The sequence below is a fragment of the Triturus cristatus genome, chromosome 1_2 (assembly GCF_964204655.1).
Source record: "Triturus cristatus chromosome 1_2, aTriCri1.1, whole genome shotgun sequence".
In the NCBI taxonomy this organism is placed as follows: domain Eukaryota; kingdom Metazoa; phylum Chordata; class Amphibia; order Caudata; family Salamandridae; genus Triturus; species Triturus cristatus.
Window position 1 is genome coordinate 442,458,528 of NC_140580.1, and position 25,152 is coordinate 442,483,679.

Genomic DNA, 25,152 nt, shown 5'->3' on the forward strand with positions numbered 1-25,152 from the left:
CAGTCACCGCTCAGCCAGAGACTGACCAGTTAACTCAAAAGGGATCCCATGCTGTCTCATTTAATTCACTAGCTCCAGCGAGGGCACCAAATTTCTCTTTACCCAGGGCACTATCTTAACAAAGGCTTGATCTGGCTGGGAGGTTGAATTTTAGTTGAGATTTAGAGACAGATGTGGGATTTTTCTTTCTATTTTCTCAACTGTACCATCAAGATGTAAACTGGTTAAATACATTTTAATTTGGTGTTTGTATTGTTATCACGTAGAATTAGAATCTTATTTAGTGCCAAGTGGATGTTGGTAATAACCTAATGCATCAATCAATCATCGCAGCTTGTCACCCTGAGGGGGGGTCTCCAGGTGCTGTGGGGTTTGAGCAATCCTCGGTCGGAGAGCCAGGTCTTTAGCTGCTTCCTGAATTCCCTCAGGGGTAGGGGGAAGTGCGTAAATGGAGGGAGAGGTCGTTCCAGTACTTGGTGTACTTGGTAGTGAGGAAGGAGCGGCCCCCGCTTCGTCTCAGATGGATGAGTGGGACCTGGGCTAAGGCGAGGCAGGAGAAGTGGAGCTCTTTAGTCGGATGGTGGAAAGTCACAGTTGTTGATGTAGGTGGGTCCGGTTTCGCGGATGGATAAGTAGGCATGAGTGAGGAGCTTGAAGAGGCATCTTTTCTAACCAGGGAGCCAGTGGAGGGCCCTGAAGTGAGGGGTGATGCTGGATCTTCTTTGAAGGTCGAGACTGAGTCTTGTTGCTGAATTTTGGATGGTTTAGAGGCGGTTGAGTTGTTCTGTGGTTCCGGCGTAGAGAGCGTTGCCGTAGTAGTCTTCTGGGGATTAGGGCCTGGGGTACTGCCTTTCTGGTTGAGATGGGGATTCAGCAGAAGATATTGCGGATCATGTTAAGGGTGTCAGATGGCAGAGACGGAGTTGATCTGTTGTTTCATGGTGAGGTGAGCGACCAGGATGATTCTGAGGTTGTGGGTTTGATCAGACTGGGTGGGTGCTGGACCGAGTGCAGAGGGCCACCAGGTGTCGTCCCGTAGGAGGGCTTGTTTCCGAAGATGATGACCCCCATCTTGTCTGAGTTGAGCTTAAGGCAGTTGGTTTTCATCCAGGTGGTGATGCTAGTCATGGTGGTTTGGAAGTTGAGTCTTGTTGATGTCTGGGTCTCCTCAGAAGGATAGGATAAGCTGGGTGTTTCCAGCGTAGGAGACTATGCCAAGTAAATGGGTGCGTGCGATGTTGGCCAGAGGAGTTATGTAGGTGTTGAAGAGGGTGGGCTGAGGGAGTAGCCCTGGGAGATACCACAGATGTTTTTGGGTGAGGAGGCGAAGGGTGGAAGGTGGATACTCTCAGATTGTCCGGAGAGGAAGGAGGCGATCCATTCGAGAGCCTTGCCATCGGTGCTGATTTGGTGGAGTCTGGTGATGAGGGTGTAGTGGGAGACCATGTCTAAGGCTGCTGAGAGGTCAAAGAGGATAAGGGCGGCTGAGCTGCCCTGGTCGAGGAGGCGTCTGATATAGTCTGTGGCTGCGATCCGGGCAGTCTTGGTGCTGTGGTGTGGTCGTAATCCTGACTGGGAGGGGTTGAGCAGGTTGTTCCCCTCGAGCAAGTTAGTGAGATGGCGATTGACGGCCTCCTCCAAGACTTTGGCAGGGAAGTGGAGAAGCGAGATGGGTCGGTAATTCTTGAGTTCATTGGGGTTGACTGAGGGTTTCTTGAGAGAGGGATTTGACCATGGCATGCTTCCAGGCATTTGGCACGGAGGCTCTAGTGATGGTGGAGTTGAGGAGTCAAGCAAAGGTATGTCCAATGGTTTAAGCTTCCTAGGCTGTAGATGTGGTGTGGGCAGGGTTTGAAGGGGGATCCGGAATGGATGGAGTTCATGATGGAGATGGTGTCTAATGCATGTAAAACAAATCTTTCGGCCATGTTGTCACTGAGGGAAATCTATAGGGGATTTATTTGGAACAGTCACACAGCTGGAAGTCTTGGTTTCTTTTCAGTCTTAGCCAACGTCCTCCCTTGAGCAGCTGAAGCCGAATATTTTGTCGTCTGGTAGGACATACCGGTCTGTAGTACTTTGAACTTTATAATCACAACAGTGCTAATAAATGGTATTAGTTGATTGTTGCTACACCAAAGTCTCTAAAACCTGATTCTGTACATCACAATGACCAGCAGATTGGTATTCATTTTGGTGTCCTATAAGAAAATGTCCATCTTAATTAACGTACTCTTACAATAACGAATGACGAAAGTATAAATAATATGCTGTCTGTAAATAACGTGTTTGGAAATAAAGATTCTGCTAATGAAACTACATAACCCCCTCCCTTCTTTTGATCTAAAGAGCCTGCAATTTCTTGGCCTGAACTCTTTTACCATGTCAACTTTTCTGATTCTTTGCCCACGTTCACGCTGCACTGGCTGGATCCCTCTTGCGTGTGGTTTATTTTCCTTAGTTATTTACAGCAACAACAAAAATCAAAAATTCACATTGACCCCAAAAACTTTACAGGTTTTGCATTTGTATATCTGCATTATAAAAATACACTTGTTTGTGAAGGAAGTAGCCTTTTTTGGCAAACAAAAAGAGAAGTGCCTACGGGGCAGTCACCACAGTACAGGGATGCGTTTTAGCCCTTTACAAGTCCTTCATGATAAAATCTGTCTGGAATTTAAGCATGTATGGTTTGTTGAGGCTTTTGCACCATTGTATTTGCAGTTGTCATTTGTTTTCAAATAAATGGCAACATGAGATTTCCATTTTTTCATGCTACTTTTATTTTATTAACCTTGACTTGATCAAATGCTTGATCCAAACCTCCTGACATTTGGACCTGTGGTCTTCAAACTGCACACAGTTCTTTGCTGCTGGTGCATTGACCTACCGAGCTGTCCTATTGCTTTCATCATGCTCAATGCAGTCTTCCTGGCCCGTCATTGGCACGGGCCCAAGTAGGTTCATGGCCTGTTGCTGCCAGAAATGAGGGTGCCTCTATCCCCGGGATATACATGTTAGATATGTATTTAAGGAACTGGGATTCTGAGCCATTTGTAAAACTCTTGCCCATCCCTTGATGCTTGGAATGCCCTAGTATGTCGCCTGTTCCTGCACTGAACACACCCAGCCCTGAGCCATGACAGTTTGCATTATCTGAAACGTCATCTAGTAACATTGCCTTTGCACTAGCCTCGCACTGCCAAAGGGTAACAAAAGGCTGATGCATCTCCTCCAGGGGCTGGGCCTAGAACAGGCTTCTCTCCTCTGCTACAGTGTGAGGCAGCTGGCAAGTATGTTGCTTATGTTATGTGTAACATTTCTATGGTTTCAGTTTGTGAATGAGGGCCATTATACTGCTGATTGAGTGACCCTTCGAGAGACACTGCCACGTGATTAGGTAAATGACTAGTATTTATATGCTTGTGAGCAATCTATTGCTGTAGCCAGACATATAGCACAATAAACGTACCCGTAAAGCAAGCCAGGCCTGTTGTGATAACCAATGTTTGTTAACAGTATCAAAAGAATTCGTCAATAAAAACGATTTTGCTGTGAATTAGAATTAAAAACTTTTAAATTCTGAAAATATTAGGCTGTCGTGTAAACATTACTGCGGTCAGTGGAAAGGAAGTGGTCTTCAGAGGGCGTCAGTCGGTCACGCTGTCCCTTTCATAGTAATCTGTAGTTTCTCCGTTTTATCCACTTTCAATCTTTTCCTTCCCACATCTTTCTGAAAATGTTTTTATGCATATCTCACACATAATGATGAAGAAGATTGTCCTTATACTTTGTCATTCTGCATGGACTAGATAACTTGGTGCACAGAATGCAGTGTCTGTCGCTTTAAAAAAAACCTACTCAAACACAATATTTGGTAAAAGCAAATAGCGTTCGGGAACAAGATGGATATGAACACGTGAAATGTAAATTGGGGCTGCATCGCTGAGACGGATTACCTCGAGGGGGTTAGTCATTCTGGAGCAGTCGTTCAGCACTCGTGGGGAACTTGAAGTTGTGTCCCGTCCTGCCATGGGACTCGCTGGTTTGGGAGCAGAGTAGACTCAGTGGCTTCGGGGTACAACGACCTGCTCTCGGGGTGCTCCTTCGCCCCTCAGACGCTGCTGGTGGTAATTCTGCGGGGACCAAATCGAGGCCAACATGGAACGGAGCACTCGTGGTGAGACACAAAATCTGCTAACTCATCTATACTTCTTGTTAATGTGATTCAAGAGTCAATAATATAGTGTTTTAGGTTTGAGGGATGTGGCGTGGGAACGCAAAAATGGCAAACTGATTGTTTCATGCCACCACTGAGAGACATTTGTTTTTACGGTCTTCAAACCATAGCGTCTGTGGATGGTTCAGGAGTTACCAAGCTGCGCTTGGTGGGACCCCCTTTTAAGAGGCAGTGTTCAAGATGCCGAGCAGTTAGGCCCAGAGGCAGGGCTGGACTGGGAACCAAAACCGGCCCTGGCAAAGAGCTCTAAGCTGCAAAAAGGTCCATGTAACAAAAAGGGCCCCCAGGGGCCCAAAACCGGCCCCCACCCGTGCGGCGCACCGGGGGATTACCCGGTGCCCGCTACGGCCAGTCCGACCCTGCCCAGAGGTGGGCATATGTGTGGGGTATGTATATTTTGCCATGATAGCATAAAATCATTAGACTGATTTTTTTTTTTTCCCCATCATATGGGATGTTTTTCCATCTTCTTGGCTGCCTGTTGACCTTAATTTTGTAGCTTGTATAGGGACTGAATTTATGGGTGTTTGTGCGCACTGCTCTTTAAATAGACTTCAATGTATTGTGATGACTGTAGAATCCAGACATTTAAGAGGATGGGGGACTAGCCTTGATAGTTTGTGTTGGGGCAGGGGCAACCACGGCCAGCTGGTTGAATACAGACACCTGCAGGTCTGTGGCAGACGTCTGGTCTGGAGTCACCTAGAAGCGCCAGCTATTAACTGTACAATGCCTTACTTTTAGGGTCACTTTGAGGGTCTGGGACAATGCGCTGGGCAGTTGGATTAAGGAGCAAGGTTGTGAACTTTGCAATTATGTAGGATGGAAGGAGAGGCCATGAGTTTTCTGACTGCAGATACCTTAGAGGCATGGTCCTAATTTTACTGAACTTCTACTGAATTTCTATCTCATGGCTTCACGGTCATTAATCTCAAATTTACTTGGTTACATTTTAATCTACGCTAAAGGAGCATAAAATATCTACCACAAAGGGACCATTATCAAGCCTTGGTTAGCAAAAGGATGCTGCAACCCCTTTAAACTGAGTCCAGGAGCCTACCAGCTTTTTTTCATTTTCTGTGTCCGAGTATTCCATAGTGTGTGTGTGTGTGTTTGTGTGCGTGCAAACACTTAAAGGGATATGAAAGTCTGAGGAAGGATGCATCTCCCCATCTCATGCTAGTGTTTAGGGACCAATTTATCTCTTCCAGAAATGTGAAACACTGCCAACCTGGATGCATAGTTGAGCCTTGAGGGGTGTTCTCGTCTGCTCTCTTTCCAGGCTCTCACTGGTAGCTTATGACATTAACAAAATTGAGCAACGTGCAGTACACACCGGCACAGCATTGCTGCAGGCATTGAATTAGCACATTGCCACCTCTATCATATTGATAGGTGTCAGCCATTTACAAATTCAACTTATATGATAAATGCATACAAGAGATAGAGCACAAATCAAAGGTTTCCATTGTCCTTAATTACAATAAATAGAATCTGAGATTGCTATTCTTTTCTCTTTGCAAGTTTTGTTCACATTTATTCATCACCCCTTAGGGATGTGCTGGCCTGCTTAGTTGAGGCATTTGTTTAAATATTCCCATAAAATAAATAATCTACAGTTCCTCTTTTGTTGCTCTATTCCCTTTTAAAGTAGTGGACCTCACACTGAATTTGTAAGTAGTGTGCCTGGAAGCGAATTGTGCACTCTGCCCACCAACAAGGACCAGGGCATTTTCATCCTTGCCTTTTCAAAAGTCTGTGTACAGTATATTTTTGCACTTGTGGGTAAATTGAGTTTATCTGCAATGCTTGCTCCTGATGTAATTTGCAGAATGCTTGTTATATAATGGCTCCCGAATCTTGGATCCTAGGTCCCCATAGATGTGGAAGGAGCCGATTCCTTCCTGTTTCGCTGCCAGTTTAGCAGATTGCAAGCTGTTGTTTTTGTGCACCCTTTTAAAGTGGGCTTCAAGTCTTCCAACATTTGCCATTATGAGTGGCCCTATTTGCTTACAGGTGCTCCATTTACCCTTAAATATGTGAAAGATCTTTGTCGAGATACCTTAAGACTCATGTAAAATTGTGCTTATGCACTATATGCCTCTTCATGGGCCCCTATCTCCTGCTGCCCTCTTCAGACAGGCAGCCATTCCACCCCTCACCAGATGGGCAGTGTGACTTACATTTTCACATACGTCAAACCTAACTGTGTACAGATCATAATGTTCTTCTTGGTAATGTAAAGTTTCAGCATCTCCCTCTTGAGATGCAAACTTTCCTTTCTACATTCTGATTGACATTTTGGCTCTTTTACTCTTGTGATGAAAATACTGGACCGGGAAATGTGCACTTTGTAATCTTGTCATATATTTTTTTTTTTTAGATTGTGATGCAGATGGTGAAGGTGATGGCGATGGAGGTGATACCGGCGGCTATGGTGGAATTGCGCCAGGAGCATCACCTGGGCATGGAGACAATCAGATTGCACAACGTTTAACAAGAGGGAAGAAAAATAGGAGAATCCTATCGAACAAACCCCAGGACTTTCAGGTAATCTACCTTCAGAGGTGCCCAATAGTTTTCAATTGAATGTTGGGCATGTCTAATGGGTTATCATGTTTAAGGCGACTGAATCAAGAGCAGGGAGTTAGCAATATGTTTTGAATGGAGTCTTTCTTGGAGATTGTCCATCATAAATATTGATTGGAGAGTTGCACTTTGTTAATCTTCAGGCAATAATCATGGTGGGACCTGTACACAAGTGAGTCTTTGCTGGTGGTGTTTTGCAGTAGGAATTCCGCCGAATGTTAGTTGTAAAGTTCTCAGCAATTTTAGACCTGATCCATGAGGACTTGCAGTTGTGCAGAAATGTGTTTTTCTGTGGCAAATCAAATTTCAATCACACCAGGGCTCTGTGTTAAGTCACCGAGTGTGAATCGGGGTAGCCAGGATCCTGACACATATGGATTTAATTTTTTTGTATTTTTTGAAGTTGCTCTGCATGCCTATGTGTTCTGTTGCCAGATTATAAGTCTCCAAAGCTCAAGTAAGTATTAATTTAAGTAAATGTAACCCAAACTATATTCTCTTGGAAAATTCCTGTAATCATTTAGCTCTATTCTGGAGTGGAGATGGAGCTTAATGGCTCAAGTTTTGAAAGCTACCTCTATCTGCACCGAGATCTGTACAGTAATGTTTCAGAATAGATACTGCAAAAATTGAGAACCCTGGTCTTTTGCCTCTGAATATAACCAAGGATATATACGCATTTATGGCTTCAAAAGTGAAAAGCGTAACCATAAACAAACCTCACCCAGACGCGCCTTCTATTGTGTTGGGTAGCTGATAACAATTTTGTTTCACATACAAACAGTTGACGTAAGCAGATGGATGAAAGCGGGGCAGAGTTGAGCAGCAGTGAACCTGCTGCTTGATGTTTTCTGTTCCTAGGAATTTACAATATGCAAATCCTTCGTTGTTTCTGTTCTCTTTGGTCAATGCCAGTGACTGGTTGGATTTAAGCTCCAAGCAGCTGGTTACTGTTTAACTGCATGACTGTATCTGGATGACTGTGGTTAGAACACCCTTCCCTTGTTACATTGTATGATGATGAAGTGCTGTCAATCACTATGGGAACCAGATCTGCTTGGGGAGAAACAGGGTTGTAGAGAGAAGCCCAGAGCTCTGGGTAACTAAGATCCCCAAACTATGCCAATTTATAGAAGCAAGATCAGAAGAACGCTCGGCATGCAGCAAGGGGCTGGCAGCAGACTATCATTAAGCAGTAGAGCCAGCAGACAATAGTCTCCAGCACTGAGATGAGCCTAGAATAAGGTTCTCCATAGCAACAGATTGCTGTAGGTTTATATTAGAATTCCGACTTAGTTTCCAGCATGCTTGAAATATCTAGAAGTATGTGGCATGGGCCTTCAACAAATGAGTGATTCAGCTTCACAGAGCTTGCTGCAATAAACCTGTGAATGCTCTTTTTCCACCTTTCGTAACTGAGGTTTTGTATGGTATCTAGGTGGAGGAGATCAGGCCGCCTCTTTTTCCATTTGTAACTTATGTTGATATCTAATTGTATTGCTCTTGAGCCCTTCATGAGCTTTATGGAGTAACTAACCTACCCTAATGTTACTGGGCAAGTTGTGAACGCCATGTTTTCTTGACCTTCTTAATGTGACTTTACAGTAGCCATTTTAAAATTGTCTCATCCACCCAGCGTCCTCTTCACTCCCCATTCCTCTACAATCTCCATTCCTATTCCCTACCCTTTTCATATTTTAGGACTTAATCCATTTCCTGTTTTTGTCCTCAGTGTATATTTATTCACCTCAGTCAACAGTTGCATGCCTTACTCATTAATCCTCCTAATCTCTCACTCCTTGTTCTTCACTGTTCACTTTTCATTTTTCTCACTTTTTATCCTTCATTCCTCTACCCCTCATTCTTCATGTAGTACTTTCTCTTCATTCTTAAATCTCCCTTTGTTCTACCTGCTTTGACCTCCACTCCTTGTTCTCCCCACTCATCCTCTTCTTTTGCTCATTTCTTATTCCTTGTCCCCATATTGTGCCTCACATCTTATGCCCGATTTGATTTCTCCCTTCCACTAAACCATCAGTCATCTTCCCAACTAGCGTTCCTCATGTGAGCTTATTCAATCCCTTTAACCTATCTGAGCGAGTGATAGGGTCACTTTATGCATCAAAACCAAATGATTCCCTTTTTGAATCCTGGAGTGTACCTGCAGTTGCCAATACAGCTAGTTTTTTCCAAGCTGAATGGCTTGAGGACTCCAGAAGTGTGTGTTGATTGGGCTCTATTTAGCCTGATTCTCTTTACAAAAATAAAGTTGACCGTCTCTCTTTAGTATTCTAAATTGTATCTTATACATCAGTCATATAGATCAATAAATGAAGAAAGAAAACAAAGTTCATTGAGAATCAATCAAACTAGAAAAAGCAGAAAAAGCAACGGGTGTGTAAAAACGAAACTTTATATCAATCAATGAAGTCAATGAAGTCAAGGGTACTGAAAATGGACAGTTATACAGATAGTGGAAGGAAATGGTACAATCAATTGTTCCTTCACATGAAATTAATCAAACACTTTTTCACAATAATAGTAAATAATTATAAAGAAAAAAGTGTGATAGTCGACGTTTCGGTCTTTTAAATCTCCATTCATAAGACCATCTTCAGGACAAGTCGATTAAAAGGTGACCCCTAGAGATAAAAATACAAATTAAACTTAACACACACCCGTATGAAATAGTCCGTAATCTCTATTACAGTAGAATGGACAAATCATTATCAATTGCACATTATATAGAGATACAATTCATAAAAAATGCATCAAAGATGCATCAAATTAAAGGAATGCAAAAGGTACAAATTTGTCAATACTAAATTATTTCCATAGAGCCTATAGATGGTCATAGATCCAAATGTGCATCCTAGATTGCAACAAATATTTGTAATGTACTGAATAGTTAACTATATTTAAATTAAAGAACAGCTAGGTTGAATCAGCGCCGATTTGTTTTATCCAAAATGAAACAAACATTTATATTGATTATGACAATTAAATGTCAAATATCCCAGTGATATACTCGACTATACTGTGTTATTAGTCTAGCTTTCTGTATATAACGGTGAATCAAAAGTTGAAAATTGGTCTAATTTTCATAGGAAGTGACTACTAGCGTCAATTCGAATCTGAGAAGTATAGCATTCAATAAGGCAACCTTGGAGAATCAAAGAGTCACCAAATGCTTAGTATAAACAACACACAGTGATCAATAAGTCATATTGGCAAATGTATATATCCCCATTCAGAGATTACGATACAGGATATAGTATGAAGCAGATAATGCAATCTTTTAAGGATGTTAATAAATTTAATTAGACAACAATTTATTAACATCCTTAAAAGATTGCATTATCTGCTTCATACTATATCCTGTATCGTAATCTCTGAATGGGGATATATACATTTGCCAATATGACTTATTGATCACTGTGTGTTGTTTATACTAAGCATTTGGTGACTCTTTGATTCTCCAAGGTTGCCTTATTGAATGCTATACTTCTCAGATTCGAATTGACGCTAGTAGTCACTTCCTATGAAAATTAGACCAATTTTCAACTTTTGATTCACCGTTATATACAGAAAGCTAGACTAATAACACAGTATAGTCGAGTATATCACTGGGATATTTGACATTTAATTGTCATAATCAATATAAATGTTTGTTTCATTTTGGATAAAACAAATCGGCGCTGATTCAACCTAGCTGTTCTTTAATTTAAATATAGTTAACTATTCAGTACATTACAAATATTTGTTGCAATCTAGGATGCACATTTGGATCTATGACCATCTATAGGCTCTATGGAAATAATTTAGTATTGACAAATTTGTACCTTTTGCATTCCTTTAATTTGATGCATCTTTGATGCATTTTTTATGAATTGTATCTCTATATAATGTGCAATTGATAATGATTTGTCCATTCTACTGTAATAGAGATTACGGACTATTTCATACGGGTGTGTGTTAAGTTTAATTTGTATTTTTATCTCTAGGGGTCACCTTTTAATCGACTTGTCCTGAAGATGGTCTTATGAATGGAGATTTAAAAGACCGAAACGTCGACTATCACACTTTTTTCTTTATAATTATTTACTATTATTGTGAAAAAGTGTTTGATTAATTTCATGTGAAGGAACAATTGATTGTACCATTTCCTTCCACTATCTGTATAACTGTCCATTTTCAGTACCCTTGACTTCATTGACTTCATTGATTGATATAAAGTTTCGTTTTTACACACCCGTTGCTTTTTCTGCTTTTTCTAGTTTGATTGATTCTCAATGAACTTTGTTTTCTTTCTTCATTTATTGATCTATATGACTGATGTATAAGATACAATTTAGAATACGTGAATACTGATGGACTTCAGTTTTATAGGAAAATAATTATCCTATATCAAATAATTGCCAAATATATAACTAAGTATCCAAATTAATCCCTTGAAGGCATCCCTTTACCAGTTCATGTAACATTACCCAAGCCCTCAAGGGTTTATTGGGTCGTCCATTTTCTATATCCGTCTCTCTTTAGAGCAGATTGTGGTAACTTTGTTGCTATAGGAAGGTTGTGAAATATGGGGATGCTATGTGAAATCCTCTGCAGGCTTCATTCAGATTGAAGACTGTAAATCCAGGAAATGGCTTCTGGTGGATGGGGCGCTTTGGTAAACAAAGCCTAAAACGTCAAAGTTTTTCTGTCTCAACAATATACTTTATTACCCTAACGAGGATCTTTAAGGGATACCAGCTCCCAGCACAAGATACAGAGGGACCCTTTGCATGTTGCATTTTGGATCAAAGTTGGAAGGGATCTCCTCTTTACAGCATACACTTCATTTTCCCCTGATCCGTCACCTCACTGTTAAACGACTGTAGAAAATCCAATAGAACGGAAAGTTGCACATAGGTGATGTACAGAATCATCCAATACCTACCTATACTTGGCATACAGGGACCAGCCTGGGAAGGATTATTTGTGATCAATGCAAGGATTTACTGTTCGGCACCACCAATAGTGATGCATCTAAAGAAACCAAGCTTTGTGGAAAAACCGATGACTGATGAGAGCAATATCACTATGACCCAGTCTTGAGCTTTGGGACGAGGGTCTGCATCTTTCAAGGTGTCTGCACAAGACGAAAGGCTTAGGCACTCACTCAGTCCATGTGTTACTGTTGTAGAGACCCAATTACTGACCCTGTTGAAGGTGTCATTCCTCCTCTCCCTGCGTTGAGATCCAGTTTAGTGTAACAAATGCTCTCTACAAAGTCCTGTGTGTGAGCTGGAACAATGGTGAGGGAGGTATTGATCTGCCTTCAGAAATGGTCAATATTGGCTGCACATTTGAACAGTACAGAGCAGGGCTTTCATTTATGTTATTTTCACCAATTTTAGTGGTTTTTTTTGGGACAATAAACCTTATTGAGACACATGACTTATCCAGGGTGGCCTTGGATAGGGGTTGTGATAGAACTAATGAGTAAAGTTAGTTCATCACTGCATGGTGTGAGGAACAAAGAACTAGCAGTCGTATCATGTTGGATACCAAGGTTTTTCCCCCCATTTTTTGTAAGTGTCGTGTATGTCAGCGGTGTGCTTGCTGTGTTGAGTGTTTAATTCAGATTAAATGTGGTGAGAATCTCTGAATGAATTTTAGCAACTTATAAAGTTACCCTAATATTTTAGTATACAGAATGGCACTCCACTACTGTTTTATTATCGATTGTTGTTGTGTTTTTTTAGTGTCTCCCAGGGTCCTCATTGTTGAAAAAGTTATTTTCTCCTTCTGCCCTGGTTTGTGGCATGAGCTTGAGAGCAGAAAGGAAGACTTACTTTTTGATGCATTGCTTCGGCTCTGGGAGGCATGGGGTCTATGAACATTTACCTAAACTTTCTACTGAAATATCAAATGGTTTAAATTTGAGGTTTGTGTGGAAAAGAAACTTGATGTACATTTCTTACTAACGGCTTGCTTAATTTTTAAAGAGAGCTCCAAAGGGAAGAGTCTATAGAGATGTGTAACAGCCTCTAGGGAGTTAGCGACAAATTGCAAATTTTGAGACAACCATTGAGAAAGATTAAAGATCAATTTATGTTGGGTTGTAGCATAGATTAAGTCAGAGAATAATTGTGGCTTAAGGATGACCTTGTTTGAGGAAAGTGTAGAATATAGCCAAAAAATATAATTTGATTGTAGTCGAACATGTGGAAGAAATAAAGAAAACAGTAAAGAGAATGTGAAAGTAGTAATTACACTAAAAGGTGAAATAATTAAGACTAAGGACATGTTACAGATGTGAGAAGGGCATATAGATAGAAAGTATCACAATGACCATAGAAAAAACTGTCAGATTTTGTTCTCTTCCGTCCATTTGTTAAGCATTAACAAAACATAGCCACAGGGGCCATTTTACTGTGCCAGCTTAGTGTTATTGCATACCTATGAGGGATTTGCAGTGGTCTCCACCTTGGTGCGTAGTGTGAATGACTACACCACCACAAATGTATAGATTCCCTTTGAAAAAGACAGCACATCAAATTTATAAATTCTTCCAGAAATATAGAACTCAATTTGGTAATAACCTCTAAATGTAAAAACATTAATAGTGCTAATTAAACTCAGTATAATGTAAGTATGTACAGTGGTCAGCAGATATGCTTCAGATTATCAAATTTCCCTTGAAGTGCACTCCCTTCAAAGTTGTAGGCACGTGCACAGTTAGTTAATTTGGGGCTCACAAAGGTTAATTGAGGTAAAGAGGGAGTGAGATTCCAAAAATGATGGGAGAAACCATGTACGATTTGTTGGGAAATTGGAATACCTGTGAATGGGTATTTCAAATGTAATAGGGAAGATATAAAGATGATTGGGTTTCTATCTAATGCTAGATTATAGGTAGTTTACCAGAAAGACAGCATGTTATGTCGCAGTAAAAAAACAGAAATGCCCGACACAAGAATTACTATTCAACAACATGGTTGGATTTGATATTTGAATGTAATGCTTGCACTGGTGTTAGTCTTGATCTTCATACGTGTTTCCTATGCATCCCCCTTCTATATTGTGTTTAGACTACTCATATTAAATCGCCCATATTTTCAGAATCAGATTTGCTATCTTGTGATTTTATTTTTTATTTTCTATCCAGATCCGCGTTCGAGTGATTGAAGGACGCCAATTGACTGGCAATAACATAAAACCAGTCGTCAAAGTCAATGTCGGTAATCAGACACATCGCACTCGAATCAAGAGAGGAAACAATCCATTTTTTGATGAGGTAAATCTTCATAAGTTGGATCATTATTTTCAGTGTGAATTTCCACCCTTGCTGAGTACTTTTTTTAAAATCCATTTTATCGAATGTTACTGTCTTGGAGGCTCCAAGGCAGAGGATACCGTCGGCTCTACAACGCTCTCCCAGGACAATTGGCCATTAAACTAATACTGCAAAGGCCATGTGGGCTAGCTGCTTCAAAGCCTTTAGGCCTGGTCTCTTACTGAGTTGGGGATCTATCACTTAACTTAAGTCATAATAATAAGGCAAAAGCATAGTTAGACCCAGTGTTGTGCATAATGCCTAGTGTTGCGGTACACCTCTAGCCATCAGTCGCTCATGTCTAAACAAATAATTGGTTCATAGTGATCAGTGGAGATACACAATATCCGTTTCAAAACGGGGTTGCTGGTGCAACCCATTAAGGTTGCGAGTCCCGTCTCGCTCTCCCACCCACCTGGACTCTTTTGCTCCTCCATATCTCTGATGTTTGTGTGATTGCTTTACATACTTTTATAAAAAGTTGCTCAGTCTCGAGTGCCAATTTTTGATGCAACATTTTCAACATATTTTAATGGATTGCAGGAATTCCGAATTATAGCAATTTTTTTTATCTTCAGGGCCTTTTCTTCATTAGCTGCTGGAAGGAATGATGAGACTTCCTCCTCCGATCAGAAGTCTTAGACTTCTGGCATTAATAGCGCCGCAACATGTCGATCGTCTAAATTCAGTGAAACTCTCAATAGCCTGTGTGAAGCATAGAGGTGCATTTGATTGGTTTACCTGCCTATAGTAGGTTATAACAGGTCCCATTAACCCTTTTGATAATATTAACCTGACAACATGCACCTTCTATTTATTATGAGGTTTTTTTTCAGCTCAGTCTGTACTTCCTGGGTGGACAGTTAACAACAGGTAATAACTACATTGAAGGACATTTACCACTATTAGTGCCCTCAGTAGAGGGCAGTAACTTTTAGATCTAAATCAGGTCCGCATCTCTAATGCACTACTGTGCAAAATATGTTTCCTTGAAGTGGATGCTTTTAGCCTGGTGCTCCTGATTAGAACCAGTATTTAAATGGAATTGTTTCGGTTTGTGATGAACCTGCTACTATGCTTTTGTTTATGTTGAGCATTTCAGCTTCCTGCTTGGTATATTATGAAAGGTGTGTTCATAATTGTTCGCCAAATGTCGAAGCAGTGTGATCTCACCATCAATTTTTGTTTTTATTTTGTAGATCTTTTTTTACAATGTAAATATGACACCCTCAGAATTGTTTGATGAAACTGTGGGAATTCGGGTAAGAAAACACATAAAATCAATAAAATAATTTTCACAAATATTTTAAGAAATTGCCAGTGTTCTACTTTTCCACGTATATGATTTAAAAACATGTTGTTTTCTTTCCAGCTATTTAATTCTGGATCTATCCGTGCAGACAGTATGATTGGAGAGTTTAAGGTGAGCCGATGTCCTCATCAATAATGTTGAACTCTAAATAACTTGAAATTACCGGTTGTACCGTACCTACTGTGTAACTTCCATTACACAGTAGGCCTTAGAGCTGCCATTTTTCCAAATCAACTCTTGCCCCAATAAAGTTATGTTGTCAGCGAGATGAGTTCATCAAGGACATGTCTGTTGCAGTGGTTCTTAACCTTTTGATGTCTGTGGACCCCCCACGTAATTAGCATTGGAACACAGGGCCCCCCACTGATTCATTATTTGAATACAGGGACACCCACTGATTCATTACTAGAAGCCCAGGACCTCGGCCTAGGCATTTTTGAAGATTTGAGTTGCGAAACACTACAACAAAGTACAGAAATAAGCGTTCAGCAAATAAATGCGTAAATTAAATATAAGCGCCTTGTCATCCATGCTATAGTGTGTTAGATGCCCTTGAACTGCTTCCACAAACCAATCTGATAATACTATACAATTTTAGTCTCCAATTACCAATTCCTCCACATTTTTTAGGACGTTTTAAAATTCAGGTTCACATTTTGCTTGCTTATTTATATGCACTTTATTAATCTGTTAATATTCTAAGCAGTTGCACACCCCCTGAATACGCTTCGCAGACCCCAGGGATCCCCAGGCCATATTTTAAGAATCACTAGTGTACTTTGTTGGATAATGCAGCAACTCTAGACAAAGTTAATCCATAGGCAAATCAATAACCCAAGGACTTATTGTAAAGCTCACAAAGAGGTGCATCTATGTAAATGGCAACATTCCTTTGGTGTTTTGTTTGCGTTTTCAGCTAGTGTAAACAGCTAGGCAGAAGTTTGAACTCTATCAACAAACATTACAGGAAAGGGTTGAGTTCCTGGAGGAAATATTTAGCTCTGACTGCTCTTGGATTATGGTAATAACATGCCCCATGAATACATTTCAAGATTCAGAACTTCGAAACGGAGAATAAGGAGTTGTGAGAAAAGAGAAAAAACAGAAGACAATCATCACAGAACTGGCAAACTATTCTTCAAAGCCCAAACCATAATTTGAGATACCACATCACACAGCAGAAACATTACTCAAGACCCTCCGGTTCAAGCATAGAAGACACCTGTGGGTCCCGATATTTCCTCTTTTAATCTTAGCCCTTGAAAGTGCACAGGTTAACAAGGGTTGCATGGCAAATATGTGCACATACTCCCATGGAATACTTTTAGTGAATGCCTGATAAATACTTTGTAATTGTTTCACACCAGTTCCATTATTAAAACTTGCAGTGGTTTCCCTCCTTTTCTTAGTTGTTCATACTCAAGTCCAGAAATATGCGTAACTTACTGTCCCTAAATTTCAAATTCCTCTCTCTAGTAGTAGCTCAGGTCACTGTTTTGCTCGAAGGTGCAACCCCAGATCCAACCAGTGTTGTGGCTTCCACCATCATGGCCTCAGAAGTACAGGGTACATGGTTCTCTTATGTGCAATCTAGGAGATTCCACACAGCTCCAAAGGCAACACCAGTGTATTCCTTCCTAGAAAACAGGATCCACTCTAGTCTCTGGGCATACTCTCCACCTCTTGCTGGCTGACATAGCCTTAGAAAAGGAGTTGATCCTTGGCTCCATATGCTCAATTGTGGCCTTGGCTACACCCCAAACTATTATCACTGTTTCTGCACATGGAATATCTAGGAAACTAGAGCAGTCCTGTAGTAATGTAAAATGTTGTCACTCTAGTGTTCACACACCGCTACTTCTGACACTAAAGGCCTCTATGTCCTATATGAATTTATGAGGCAGGTCAAATACACCTCAACTTTAAATCGACTTAGGTTCAGAGAAGTAACCCGAAACTATCAAAAACTGAATCTGCACTTACAAGCCAAGCAGTCCCTGAATCTGATTTCCTAAGGTTCTGCTATATCAATTGAGAAATAAGCATTTGACTCCTCTACATTACTCAAAGTAGGAACAAAGTGGTGCCATTGTTACAGGCATCTGAAATTGTGAAGCAGAAAGTGACCGTCACCGCTTCACCTAAGAATTGACCTATTGTAAACATCCGCAATATGCCAGGGCACTGGTAGGATTGAACTAGTCGGCGCTGCCAATGGACAGTTACAACTGCCTGTGGCCACACCCTAGATACAGGAATAGCGTTTGTTTGTCGGAGGTTTTTTCGCCAAATAATGAAACGTTCAGTTTGTTTATTCGATATGTTATCTCAGAGTGCCCTTTTACAGTAGGTTTGTGAACTATTTTAAACACAATAACTTCTATGTAGAGCTTGAGACCTAACTGGTTATTTGGTCTCAAACAGTGTTTCATTTGTTCAAAAATAAATAAATTATTAAATGAAGAGGCCTAGAGGTTTTCTTAGGAGCCCACTACAGGTGTTGCCAAATGCCACGGTTGCTGGATACTAATACTGCCTACGCTTGATTAGATCTCATGCCTCTTTCTTCCACCACCATACACTTGTCTCTTTATCTCACACCTGCAGGATATTTTTAGATCCGGTTTCACAGTTTACCTGACTGCCCAACCTGTTGCTAATTCTTTAAAGTTTGCAAAAAAGTTGGCTTTGGCTCCGCCCAGGAAGTATTTTTGTCTTCTGAAGCTATTGGTTGTTTGAGGTGTCATTCCACCTACTGTCACAAACTTGCTTTGCAATATAAGTGACCATTTTATATCTCAGTAGTACACTTAATCTTCACATAATAAAGTCTTTAGTCCATAAGTGCACATTATGCATATAAAATAGTTTGACATTTTCTTTTTTCATGGCAGCAGGACTTTTTAAATATTTTAATTAGGACTCCGAATGCAAACCAGGCACTGCAGCTTTACCAATGGTTGGCAATAACTGCTTTCATCCATTCTCACTGTTTTGCAATATATCTTCCTTTCTCCTTTTTCTGCGTTTCTTTATCTTGTTCTCGGTCAGAGTCTGCTAATGAAAAAGTAGGTCCTGGTCGCCAAACATAAGTGTTTGTTTCCCACCACGTGCACAACGGAGTACTGGTCCTCACGACAGGAGATTGTGGTCGCATCTCAGTGAAACAACGATTAATTGTTCTGCTTAATGACCCCAATATACATTGTTCCGTTTGTATGCATTTTCACTGTGCATCATTGTTAATAGTGATGAAGAGCAACCCATGAATTATTTTAGGAGCATCATTTTGGTTTTTTATTTTTTTATTTTTAGATTGACATTGGATACATCTACGATGAGCCTGGTAAGTTCTGTACCTCAAAACAAAGCCATTAATTGTTTAGTTTTGAGGATATTGATCAACATTTCTATAGGGTAGTACGCCCCCCCTTAGAATTATTAGGTTTTCCAAGATGCTTGTCTAGTCTGTATGCAGAGTGTGAAAGTGCAGAACAACTTCCTGTTTCAAACTGTTGTGAATTATGGCTGGTCCATCCCTAAATGACAGGTTCTTAATGAATGAACTTGAATATTAACACTCCATGATCTCATATGTGACGTGTATTGATAGCGAATATTTTGGTGCTGGGAATTAATGATCATTGCCTTAGACCTACCCCTTGAACAGTGGCTACAAAAATATCATTTTAATTGTTTTTTTGCTCCTTTATCACAATCTTTCCGATTGTTACAGTAGGAGCTGTGAGAGCCAGATTTGTAGTCCCTTAGTAGCTGCAGGAGTCCACTGAAATCTTGCTCAATCCTAGGGTTGAGTAAAATGTGGAAACAAATACACAATAGTCCATCAAAAAGCAAATTGACCCCTTGTCGCTGTAATGGAACCCAACAGGTTGTGAGCAGGGAAAGTTACTGGCCTATGAAATAACCTTGGCTAGTTGCATTTAGGTCAACTCTAGTGCTCCCAAGTCCCATCGAGGGTTACTGTCACGTGTAGAATATTTGGAGCTTACATTTTTTTATTCAGTATTCGCAGCAACGACTCCTCCGCAATGGCGGAGGAGCATCGCCCCACTGGCTCAGAGCCAGCAGCTGAAAACCAAAACAATATTTTATCATGTTAGTGTTCAGCTGCTGGCTCTGAGCCAGTGCATGTAGGGAGGGGCAGGGCTGGGCCATTGAAGGGGGGAGGACGAATTTTGTGCACTTCTAAGTGTGCATGTCTGTTTGGCCGGCGCTCCTATGCCGGCCAAACAGACATGTGCACTTAGATTTCTCTAACCCGGCTGTGTTCTACAGCCGGGTTAGAGAAAGGCACAGACTCCCTGTGCCTGAGCGAAGCGTAACACCAGCCTGCTCGGGCCAATCCCCACGCTGCTCTCATACTATGAGAGTAACGTCCGGATTGGATGGGAGTCTGTTTCCCTAGGGACTGCTGGGAGTAGCAGAACGGTGGATCACTAAAGCACGAGACGGGCACAGAAACAGGTAAGTTTTTATAAAATGACTTTTTTTTACAACACCCACTCCCCCCAACCCTGCTCCCCCTCCGACGCTCCTGCTCCCCTTCCCCCCTCCCCGCCACTCTATAGTGGCACTAGCCGTGGCTGAGTAGTAGCAGAGATGCAACCAGCACACAAGCAAAGAACAAGGTCCGTCTGCTTCCTTTCCTTTACTCCTAACAGGTGCAGAACCTAAGACCGAAAGCCTACCTGAGTAATACTGATGTGGAATTAAAGCTAGTGTCTTATGAACACTCGCTCCTTGATTCACTAGTTTGGCATTTAACAAAATAAGGTCTACATTTATGAAAAAATGACAAATTTAATTCTGTAGACCCATTGAGGACAATAAATGAATAAAGCAACATTGGAAGCATGGGTCACTTTATAATTGTTCTTTACACTTTTGCGCCATCAGAAACGTTACCCATTGCTTTTTTTCATGCATCCTTACTGATGACATTATGACAGCCTTAAAAGTATTGAAAAATACATTAATGATGCAGCAGAGCACCGGTACCAGCTAGCCCCGCCGTAAGCCTGAACGTCATGGGCCAGCCTCATTTGTAGGCCTTTGTTTTGTTCTAGATGTCTTTGTTTTCAGGTTTGATGCTCAAGTTGTTGCAATCCAAGTAAGGAAAGACGACAAATCCTAGAATGCACTAATGTGAGGAAAAAAGTCCAGGACTCTTTGCTTTTATTAATGTTAATTTTTTCGTTTTTGTACCAGGACACGCAGTCATGAGAAAATGGGTTCTTCTCTTCGACTCTGAAGATGTCAGCTCTGGAGCTAAGGGCTATCTGAAAGTCAGCATCTTTGTTGTTGGAACAGGAGACGAGCCACCAGTAGGTGTTCGCTTTATTCAATAATCCTCCTCTAGCTCAGTTCTGTATGTGTCCTGTTGTCTGATGTGTTGTGCTTTGTTCACCCCAGCACTGTCAAGAATAAGGTACCACCGTGACCAGTGCTTAATTTGAGCCGGTGGTTTCTGGTGCTCAGCACCGGCACCTTTGACAGTCTGCCACATGGTAGAGCTGTTTGTATGATTTAGAGGGGACCACAACAATAGTTGTTTACTAATTCAGTATACATTAAATATAACTAATACCTGCCGCCAGAACTATTTCTTGTAGCTTTGGGGGCCTGGAACAGTCTGAATTGTCACCTGTAGGAGTGTAATTGGCCAGTAGTTGTGTTGGTGCTGTTATTGGCAGGAAGGGGCAGTGGGTGGTGCAAGCTGCAGTGACCTCCTGATGAGGACCCTGGCACTTAACTTTATTACAAATTAAGCACTGACCCTGACAGACACCAGTACTAGTAAAATTATGTGTGCCAGGTTGGACTAAGAGGAGGTCTTAATGTCGAGTTGAGTTATTATTTTAAAGTTTGTTCTCTGCTGGTTGCTATGCAAGTCTTGAAAGGCTCAAATTCCATAGAGAACGAGCAATCACCTCCAGTAATGTGGCCACACCCTTGGTCTCTGTCTTCTTTAATTCCCTTAACCACCAACCCCGCCCTGCTAAAAAATGTGTACCTTCCCACTGCGTGTCTTGTCTGGTACAACTTCGGAGGAAGAAGCCTGCACCTTTTTACCAGAGATCCTGTGACTTTTGTGTCACAAGATGCTTTTGTGTCACAAGATGCTGCAACCTCAGAGCTTAAGCCTAATCACAAGTTTGTATTTTCATATTTTGTGTCGAAAATCAAATACAGAAAAGGGAGCAAACAATGGAACAAATATAAATTGCAGTGTCTTACAATTTGTTTTATTTTTTATTTTATTTTGCACCTTGTTAACTATTTACCTTGGAGACTTGATAACATTTGACAAGTGGGTAAAAGGCAGTTACATCATCCCTCCAGTCTGCTTTATCGATGTATTGTGCATTACTAAATGCATGAAGGTTTTAAAGTGACCAAAACTGCTATAACAAACAATCCTACGTACCCGCATTTCTTTTAAACGAGTGTATCAATTATTCAAGCCTATGTTTTGCCATTTTGGCGATGGAGACTAACATGCATGATTTTCACACACAACTCGACTTTATTTTTATTAAACCCTTTCATTGGTTTCCTTCGATGGGTAAAAAAGCAATGCATTGTTGCACACATTTTCCGTTTCTATACTTCCCTAACAACATTCGCTAATAAATTGTACGGTACAGCATGGCATCCTTGTCAGCATGTTCACTGTTAGAAGTTCATTTAGCTATTGCCATATCTATAAACAATTGAGCGAGTAAGAACAAGAGCCTAGAAAAGGGTAATAGAGCAGTTGTCGATCAAATGTGTGGGTCATTTATTACAAGAGTCTTAAAACCACTAATGGAATTTTCGTGAACATACTAAACTTTATAACCGGGACTGGCTAGTTAGGCGCAATAGTTGTGTAGAGTGTATATGTGCCCAAGGTTGTCATCAAGGTCATCATACTAGTTTAAAGGCTGCTTTTAGGAAGGGTAATATCATTATGTACAATTTACTGTTCTAACGCTGTTTCCACATACCGTATAGTGCGTGGTTATCGGGTAGTTTAGAGGCCGGTACTACAATCTGACAGGACGTTTGCAGGCTAGGTACAAAGTATGTATCGTGAATATAATACAAATTATTTAAGGGGTTGTTTAGTGTTGGGGGCTACTCTAGGTGTCATCGTAGTATTAAATTTTGTGACCACCTCTCACCTTAGTTTCAAATATTGTGACCACTTCTCACATATCTTTTTCCTGACACCACATCTTTCATCCCTGTATAATGCTGCCCATCAATGTACTTCTTTCTGCCTGTATCTGAGACGAGGCTTGTAGTGAACGCCATTGCTATTGATCTGGTCGCAATAAGGAGGGCTTGTCAATGGACTTTCTTTAGTTAGGGTCCTTTGAATTGGCTTTAAATGCGATACATTGGCTTGAGCAGGTTATCCCACCCCATAGTTGTTTCTAGTATATTTGTAAGTTGTCAATGGGTCTTGATAATTGGGCAGTCCCTAATCATTTAGTAGAAACCCATGTTCAGATGTAGGCATATGGGGCATGTTCATATGATATATATTTTATTTAACCGTTTAGGTGGAAGATGTGTTCTGTCTAAAAAATAGAATTGAATTGTAAGTCTTTAAATGCCATGTTCAATTTTGTTTGTAGTGCAGTATGTTGCTCCACTCTTTATCCTTTAAGTCCTTTGCTAGACTGCTTTGGCATTTGGACCCAACATCGGGCATTTCTACTTTGATCATGGTTTTCAATCTTGTACAACCAACTAACTAGTATTTACTATCCCCATACGTAAGCACCACTTGTAACAGGGCATGGTTTTGTCTTTCATACCAATGTACTGCTTCATTTTTATTGCTCTGATAAGCAATCCATAGATTAGAGATGGTAGTCCCAGCACATTTTACTCCATTCTTTGGCACTGGTTCTAACTGCTTAGCCATAACGAGTCCGTGTGAAGTTGAGGCTTTTCAGCAGCAGACCGAGGGCATATATGCCTCGTAAGGACTATACTTCTCTTCCAGCACACTTGGCGCTATCTGAAATAGGCAAGGGCTGTCACACGCCAGTGCTGCACCTGATAGCAAAATAGGAGCTATGTTTGTCGCTGGGCCTTTCACATTCACTGGCAACTGTGCTCCGGCTACTTGTGAACAAAAACGTATAGATCCCTTCTCTTTAAGAGTAGGAAGAATGTAGGGGATGTAATTCTGGAGGTACCGGTTAGGAGCTGCCCTTTCCATCAGCCCAGTCATTCCTATTTTACAAATGTTTACACCATTAATGCGTTACCTAACAGGGCATTGATTTGCGTTTACCATTCACCCACCCAGATCCCACTGTCCCCCTCCCACACCCATATCAGCAAATGTCATCTGCAGTTTTCGGGGTTATGTTCAGCAGCCCAAATTCATGCGCTGAGGAGCCTCCAGGCTGAGCCCACAGAGTTTATGGTGTCCAGTGTGCTGGACAGGGAGGCCCTCAATCTCTCCAGGGCCTCCACTGCTCTCATTGGCTCTTATTTTTCTACCTTGAATTGTGACCATATAGGCTTGTTAATGTTTCCTCCCTAACAATGTTTCCTCATTGGCTGTTTACACTTCAAGAATGTCATAGGTGTCTCTTCTGCTCCATATTTTAAAGCCATCCCAGATCTCTTTAGGATCTGTGGGGAAAAAAAGGGTTTGCCCCCCATGATCTTTGTTTTTGCCTGAAAGAGGAACATGTAATGTACATTGAGTTCACGGCGGTTCTTCACAGCTGTCAAAGATAATTGTTGTTGTTGCTACTGTGTAGTCAGGAAAAATATAACCCTTACTATTTTACAAAATGAGTTGACCTGCTGCTTATACTTTCTAAAGGATGGTGTCCCTGACTTTATAGTGCAGAACCTTGGCCAACACTGGCCTTGAGATCACCATGGGGGTTGGGGGTTGTTGGAAAGATTTTCTTGAACCCTGTGGATAGTCTCCAAGTAAAAAAGAAAGCAAAAATAACGAAGAAAAGCCCTACTCTCTACTTTCAGCCAAAACTCCAGGAATGTGATCATATTGTTGCCTTCAGCACCCTGGGATACGTGCCATGCAGAAATCACTGCATATGGAATGCTCATCTGAGTTTTCAGCTTTGCATGGCTCTTTCGGTTAGGTCTGTTACTTGTTTCTGTTGTGCTGTGGTTGACAGCTGTATTTCATCCAAAATTACTTCCGTTTGTTTGACCCTGTTCTTTGATCATCTTCAATAGTCCAACATCTCCTTGCATTGCATCTATTTTTGCAGTGTTGGATCACGTTCATCATTATCTCTGTTGTCTTAGAGCTTCTTAGACCTTGTTGCAACCTGCAGGGAGTTCGGTAATATGAGGGTGGTTTTCAGTTCGGCAAGGCATTTTGTTCCCTGCGTCGATGCTGTTTCAAGGCCTTAGATGTTCCCATCTTTAGGATATGGTATTGCCCTACAAGCAGTGGTACAGCAAATTGACTAATGGCTTTTGTCCTCCAGCACCAAAAGGAAAGGGCGGTTTCCAAATCACCCAGTAGAGCCCTCCAGATATATTCACCATTTGATGATGTCATTAATGCTTAGGACTGTGACATCCAAAGGTCACAGACTGAGACCACCGACATCCAGGGTCAGACCACAGCCCACCAAGGCACCCTACCGTCAGCCTAGCTGAGCTATGTAT

The 25,152-nt window shown here is 41.2% G+C and overlaps 1 protein-coding gene across 5 annotated transcripts in view; it reads left to right on the forward strand.

Moving 5' to 3' along the window:
• MYOF (myoferlin) overlaps positions 1-25,152 on the forward strand; it is a 591,005-nt gene that overhangs the window by 240,357 nt on the left and 325,496 nt on the right. For all 5 annotated transcript variants that reach the window (XM_085606131.1, XM_085606127.1, XM_085606128.1 and 2 more), the window contains exons 6-11: positions 6,624-6,790; positions 13,989-14,117; positions 15,356-15,418; positions 15,529-15,579; positions 18,784-18,814; positions 20,701-20,816. In XM_085606131.1, coding sequence (XP_085462257.1) covers positions 6,624-6,790; positions 13,989-14,117; positions 15,356-15,418; positions 15,529-15,579; positions 18,784-18,814; positions 20,701-20,816 — 557 coding nt within the window. The remainder of the gene's footprint in view (positions 1-6,623; positions 6,791-13,988; positions 14,118-15,355; positions 15,419-15,528; positions 15,580-18,783; positions 18,815-20,700; positions 20,817-25,152) is intronic.